The sequence below is a fragment of the Tamandua tetradactyla genome, chromosome 16 (assembly GCF_023851605.1).
Source record: "Tamandua tetradactyla isolate mTamTet1 chromosome 16, mTamTet1.pri, whole genome shotgun sequence".
NCBI classification, from domain to species: Eukaryota; Metazoa; Chordata; class Mammalia; order Pilosa; family Myrmecophagidae; genus Tamandua; species Tamandua tetradactyla.
The window spans coordinates 5,374,710-5,381,237 of NC_135342.1; the positions used below are offsets into that span (position 1 = coordinate 5,374,710).

The 6,528-nt window shown below is 47.2% G+C and overlaps 1 protein-coding gene across 3 annotated transcripts; it reads left to right on the forward strand.

The window, feature by feature from the left end:
• Window positions 1–505: 505 nt before the first annotated feature.
• LOC143658649 (leukocyte immunoglobulin-like receptor subfamily A member 6) lies at window positions 506–6,528 on the forward strand. 3 transcript variants are annotated; one of them, XM_077130807.1, is made up of 7 exons: window positions 567–637; window positions 793–828; window positions 951–1,238; window positions 1,383–1,676; window positions 1,878–2,174; window positions 2,423–2,725; window positions 6,191–6,528. In XM_077130807.1, the coding sequence occupies exons 1-7, from the start codon at window positions 604–606 to the stop codon at window positions 6,325–6,327; spliced, it is 1,389 nt and encodes a 462-aa protein (XP_076986922.1). In that variant the 5' UTR covers window positions 567–603; the 3' UTR covers window positions 6,328–6,528. The 3 variants fall into 3 exon arrangements, with proteins under 3 accessions (XP_076986921.1, XP_076986920.1, XP_076986922.1); XM_077130806.1 differs by lacking the exon at window positions 2,423–2,725 and having other exon boundaries at window positions 506–637; XM_077130805.1 differs by lacking the exon at window positions 951–1,238 and having other exon boundaries at window positions 506–637.

Genomic DNA, 6,528 nt, shown 5'->3' on the forward strand with positions numbered 1-6,528 from the left:
TGTTTCTTCTTCTCTTTCCCCGTATTTCTTCTTTATACTCATTGCCATGGGGTAACTCAACTTTAACTGCACAGTTAGTTGTGAAATGTGTGTCTCTGCTGATCTGAGCTCTGCAGAAAAATCCGTATTTTATCAAAGCATCTCCAAAGACTGATGTGATGATGGCCAATTGTAAGGAATCTAGAGTGATCTTCTGATGGCCAAAGGAGGGAAGGAGACACCCACAAGGGAGGCTATGACAGGGAGGATCATGACCTCATCACCCTCGTCTAAAGGGTAATGCCCAGGATTGGCACTGGGTCCATTTGACTGTGACATCCTGCTCCTGTGGAGATGAGAGCAGATCAGGCAGACAGTGGCCAGGGTCAGGAGATCCCATTTCTGTCTGAAATGTCTTCAAAGAAACTGCAGCTGTCAGCCCCACCCTAGGGAAATGAGACCCAGGTTCCTGGGGAGGGGCAGTTCCCCTTCCTGTGGGGTTGCTGTGACAACCCTGTGACATGTAGGGCCAGCTTCCCACTGGCCATGTCCTGTGTGTCCGTCCATCCTGCCGGGCACTGTGGTCTCCTCCAGCTGCCTAGCTGGGCCCAGTGGGAGGACGCCATGATCCCCACCCTTACGGCCCTGCTCTGCCTCGGTGAGATCTGAGAGGGGGAAGGCCCAGTCTGCGAGGGGTCCCACTCCAAACAGACCCTGGTCAACCAGGAGACCCCAGGGCTTGGAGGCTCAAGGGGAGGAGAGGATCTGCTCAGGCTTCAGAGTACAAATCTCTCATGCTGGACTGTCTTCCAGGGCTGAGTCTCGACAAGAGGACACAAGTGCAGGCAGGTGAGTTGACCCAGAATTTAAAATGTGTTTGATCTGGGATAACAGTGATAAATCTAGCAGGGGTCTTGGAGCTGAAAGTGGGACAACTGGTCCTCTTAAAGCCACCTTTGATTACCTTCCAGGGACCCTCCCCAAGCCCACCCTCTGGGCTGAGCCGGGCTCTGTGATCACCTGGGGGAGCCACGTGACCATCTGGTGTCAGGGGAGCCTGGAGGCTGAGGAGTATTTTCTGGACAGAGAGGGAAGCCCAGCACCCTGGGACAGACAGAGCTCCCTGGAGCCCAGGAACAAGGCCAAGTTCTCCATCCGATACATGACGGAGGCCTATGCAGGGCAGTATCACTGCTACTATTACAGCTCTTCTGGCTCTTCAGCACACAGTGACCCCTTGGATCTGGTGATGACAGTAGGTGAGAGGACATGCAAGGGTCAGTCACAGTCTCACGCTCTGCCCTCAGGAATGGGGTCTGCGCTCAATGCCGCCCCATCACAGCCCATCCTGGGGAAAACAGGTGATCTGGACCCCATTTACACAGCCCCTCCTTCTCTCCTAGGGTCCTTTGGCAAACCCACCCTTTCTGCCCTGCCAAGCCCTGTGGTGATATCAGGAGGGACTGTGACCCTCCAGTGTGGCTCACGGACGGAATTTGGAGAGTTCATTCTGTCTGAGGAAGGAGAACATGACCGTTTCTGGTCCCTGGATGCACAACGACTCTCCACTGGGCAGTTCCAGGCCCAATTCCCTGTGAGCCCCAGCCGCAGGGGGACGTTCAGATGCTATGGCCGCTACAGGAACAGACCCCATGTGTGGTCGGAACCCAGTGCCCCCCTGGAGCTCCTGGTCTCAGGTGAGGAAGTCCCATCCCAGTCCCATAAAGTCTTTGATGCCTCAGACAGTTTGAGGGGAGACTTGTCCTTTGGGAAGCCCCAGGTGGCAGGATGGGGTGAGGTGAGTCGAGAGTGTGTGTGACAAGGACACTTGGAGACCAAGATGAGGTGGGAGGTGCTTGGAGGACCATCTCCTGTATTCCACAACATCTCTCCCCCAGGCGTGTCCAGGAAGCCGTCCCTACTGGCCCAGCCAGGCCCCATCGTGGCCTCAGGACAGAGCCTGATGCTCCAGTGTTGCTCTGACATCAGCTATGACAGATTCGCTCTGTCCAAGGAGGGGGAACGTGATCTCACCCAGCGCCTCGGCCAGCAGCCCCGGGCTGGGCTCTCTCAGGCCAACTTCCCCCTGGTCCGTATGAGCAGCACCCACGGGGGCAGGTACAGATGCTACGGTGGACACAACCTCTCCTCCGAGTGGTCAGCCCCCAGCGAGCCCCTGGATGTCCTCATCGCAGGTGAGGGGACCCTTGCTGGGTCCATCCAGAGACCCTGACTACATAGGCCCTGTGGGGGACCCCAGGTGTTCATGGGCAGGACTAGGGTTGTGGGATCACCAGAGAAGCAGAGAGACATAGAGGAAAAGAAGATGGGAAGGAAAGAGAGACTGGGAAACTGAGAGGTTCTCAGAGAGGAAACTTGTAAAATCTCTGTTCAGAACCAAGGTGGAGTGTAGCAGCCCCTCATCCATCCTTCTTCTCTCTAGGAGAGTTCACTTCAACACCCTCCCTCTCTGCTCAGCCGGGCCCCCAGGTGTCCTTGGGAGAGAAGGTTACCCTGTTTTGTCAGTCATGGAGCCCGATGGACACTTTCCTTCTGACCAAGGAAGGGGAAGCTGATCTCGCCCTGCGTCTTAGATCCCTGTACCGAGCTGAGCTCTACCTGGCCAACTTCACCATGAGCTCTGTGAACTCCTCCCACGGGGGTACCTACAGGTGCTACGGCTCACGCAGCACTGCCCCTTACCTTTTGTCTCAGTCCAGTGCGCCCCTGGAGCTCGTGGTCTCAGGTGAGAAGCCCCTACTCCTAAACCCTCTTTGAATGATGGTGAGTTCATGACCCTGTCCCCAGGGGAGCTCTGAAACATGGCATGAAAGAAGCACAGAGGGTGGTTCTGCAGAAGGAAGCTCCAACCCATCTGAGTTCAGACATTGACTGGAGACCTGTACACCTGGATCATCCAATCCCTGAAATATCAGACAGGGCTGCAGATAGAGACAAGGATGCAATGATATTTGGGAGAGAATAGCAGGAAACCCAACTAGACGAGAGGGAGAAGCTAGAGGGCCACACCCATTCACTTCTCCATGTCTCCATGTCAACATCAGAAGCCCTGGGGTCCCAGCTCCTCTCCACCAGGTCCTGACCCCATGTATCACCAGCATCCCCAGGCCTGAGCCAATCTCTAAACACATTTCAGTCCAATTTCCACGACTCAGGGATGGTCTGTTCCCAGATGTGAGGATGTTAAGGACGAGGGACACGTGGTTCCCAGGGTCTCTGAAGATGGTTAGTTGTTACCTCTGTGCTGGTCAGAGGAGAGGGCGACATCCGAGAACTAAGAACCAAGGATGGCGAGATGGACAGGGCCAGTGGTCTGGCCTCACCCTCCCTATCCAGAGGGTACAGCCTGAGAAAAGATCATAAAGGAGGTGCTTGGTCCAGGGGTGTGCACAGAGACAGCTCCCCTGGGAGGCTGGACCTGAGTCTACACAGCCTCAGATACTCCTTGGGCATTTTCTGTTTAACGTTTCAACTGTCATAGTCTCATCTGTTCATTTAGTCATCCTACATTCCTGCAAAGATTTACAATTTACCCATAGCAGATTCACATTCCCCTGTGGGATGATTGCATCGCCTCTATGGCTAGAATGACAGGATCTGGTTGTCAGTTCCTTCCCCATTTCTCTTTCCTCCAATTTTTCCTAAACTTTTCTTGCAATTTTTTCATATACACTCTTACAAATTTAGTCATAATTATCTAGAGTTATAAATTTAAAATAAATAACTGCATTAATATATTCATTGGAAAATTCCAATTTATATCTCCATGATGGAGAATTAGCTTAATGTTAACTGTTCTATTCAAAGATATTTTTCAACCGGGGTTTATTTTTCAAATGGAGAAGGATTTGCAATTTTATTCCTAAAAATCAAATACATTCACAGTTAAGTTTAAGAACTACTTCAACTAATTTAATACTGAATACATAAAATCATTGCTTCCTTTTTATTTTATTTTTTAAGTAATTAAAATAGCTAAATGTTCATGACAAATTGATTTGAGTATATTTTATTTTCCATCTTCATATTTCATAAGATCTTTGAGTCAACAGTTTTTCCAATGAGCCCTTGTAATTTGTAGATAAAATTATATCAAACAATAGAAAACAGAAATTTACTTCTTTGTTTCCCAAATTGTATAATTTTTTCTCTCATTTCTCTCATCATATGATAATGATGGTGGAATAAAATGTCCTTGATCTTCAGTTTAAGAAATTGACATCATTTCTAGTCCATGTTATTTTAAGGCAAACCCCTAAAATTCATATTTTATACATACAGCTGTATTGACCTAAGCATTTAAATTTGATTTCCTGTTTCATGGTGGTTTTATTGTGAATGGAGACTTTTTCTGAAAACTTTACTTTTCCTGAGCAAGTCGTTTTTCTTGGATTTATCGTCATGGTGATACATACATTTCCAAAACTTCTTGTGGGTAGGCTATGGAGGCTCAGTGGCAGAGTTCTCTCTTGCCATGCTGGAGGTCTGGGCTTGTTTCCTGGTGCCTGCCCATATTAAAAAAAAAGACTTCTTGCTATCAAACCATCGTGTAATGCTACAACTGAATTCTACCTATTGTTCATTTTTATTTTTCAAGAATTTCCTATCTTATTTTACGTGTAGGTAATCTGAAAATACCACTTCCTTCACTGTTCCTACAGGTCTGTAGACCAGAACCATAGATTTCCGTGGGGCACATGCTTTCATTTAGAGGAGATTGAAGTAACCTTTTAAATAGAATAAAATGATTCCTTTTCCCCTCTTGACACCTTACAGCAGTTTCCAGGATTCTTCCAGAAAGAGAGGGAGGGAGCCAGCTGCCATGTACTAGTTCCCCTCCTCTTCTGAACCTTCTCCTCTGGTGCAGATTCTTCCTTCTTGAATGACAGGCTGGAACCTTCCCTGGGCATCTGGTATACCCGCAGACTATGCTGCTATGTACTTGGGACTCCATGTGGCCCCTGCTCTGGCTCCCTCTTCTTTTTCAGGATGAGCTTGAATGTCCTCTCCATGTGAAATCTTCACTGAGGATGCTGATCAGAACAGATCTGCCCCCACCATACATATTATACTTCAAATGATTAATCAAACATAAATATAGATAAAGCTGATTGATAGATATATAGGTGGTAGGTAGATAGATGAGAGAGAGAAAAAATGGATAGACAAATATATGTACATGTGCGTGTATATATCTACATATTTGGGAATATTCAAACATCCAGCTAATACTTTTCATCTAGTGTGTGTTTGCATGTTTATTACTGACCTACCCAACTGAGCTCATATGCTAAGAAAGCAAAAATTCTGGCTTTATGACCTATTGACATAAAACCACCAATTATAAGAAAATATACATGCATATCTACATGTGTATATGTTCGTATATACATATGTGTGTATGTTTGAATACAAGCATATATATGTTTATCTAGTTGTAAGTTTCCCTAACAATATGAAGATTAATTCATGAAAGAATAAATGAATGATTAAAAAAAACAGATGTCAAGCCAAGGAGGTGGAAGTGAGGTCCATTGTAGCAGAGTGTAGAATAAGAAACCCCAGATTTTCATGCCTTGGGCTTCTGAACATGCAGTATCATTCATGGACCCTGGGTCCTCAGCTGTTGAATAAGTGAAATGTTTATCTTGAGTACTTTCAGCTAACTTGGCCCCATGTGCCAGAATAAAAAGTATGTATGCAAAAGTGCAGTTATTTCTGATGTAGGGAAAAAATAAGTAGTGTTCTCACTAAAGCTGAGCTCTTGGGGCAGTTCCACTGTGACTTATAAACCAAATTCAAACATCAAAGGGAACCTCGAAGTATCAAATGAGGAGATCATAGGAAGTCCAGCCACAGCAGGGGAGATATTATTCAGAAACCACAGAAAAGTCTTTTCATGAGAAACAAGAGGATGTAAGATGCAGGACCTAGAGAAAAGTTTCTCTTCAACTTGTCAATTACCCCTCTTTTGTTGTTATTGTTCTCAGAAACCCTTGAAACCATCAGCCCACCACAATGCAAGCCAGAACCCAAGAGTAGTGAATAGGGGAAAGTCTTATTTAAAGGAAGGAGGCACACAGGCACATGACGTGTCAAGGGGAGGTGGGTGTCCTGGGTGGACATTAGTGCTCCTGGGGTGACTTCAGCTCACCCTAATATATGTAACCTCTATATCCATAACTCCTAGGCTCCAAGTACAAAGACTACACAGTGGAGAATCTCATCCGAATGGGCCTGGCTGGATTGATCCTGGTGGTACTCGCGGTGCTGCTGTTTCAAGCCTGGAACAGCCAGGAAAGTCCCCAAGACACCACCATGATGTAGACACTGGGAGGACAAATGCACCTTTCAGAGTGGGGGAGCCTTGGAAAATTCTGAAGTGTCCAGTGAATCTGGAAGAAAACTGTGTAAAATGTCTGCTAAGAATCTTGTAAGGGGGAGCACGCATCACTGGGGTGCAGGGACAATGTCCAATGTTCCCTGTAGAGGCCTCTTCCGCCATTAAACTGTGGTGCTTTCCCTTAA

Excerpts from the sequence above, each read along its gene's own strand:
- LOC143658649 (XM_077130807.1), top strand. The coding sequence starts at position 604 with ATGATCCCCACCCTTACGGCCCTGCTCTGCCTCG. Across the intron at positions 1,239-1,382 it reads GGATCTGGTGATGACAGTAG|GGTCCTTTGGCAAACCCACC; the intron begins GTGAGAGGACAT and ends CTTCTCTCCTAG. Across the intron at positions 1,677-1,877 it reads CCTGGAGCTCCTGGTCTCAG|GCGTGTCCAGGAAGCCGTCC; the intron begins GTGAGGAAGTCC and ends TCTCTCCCCCAG.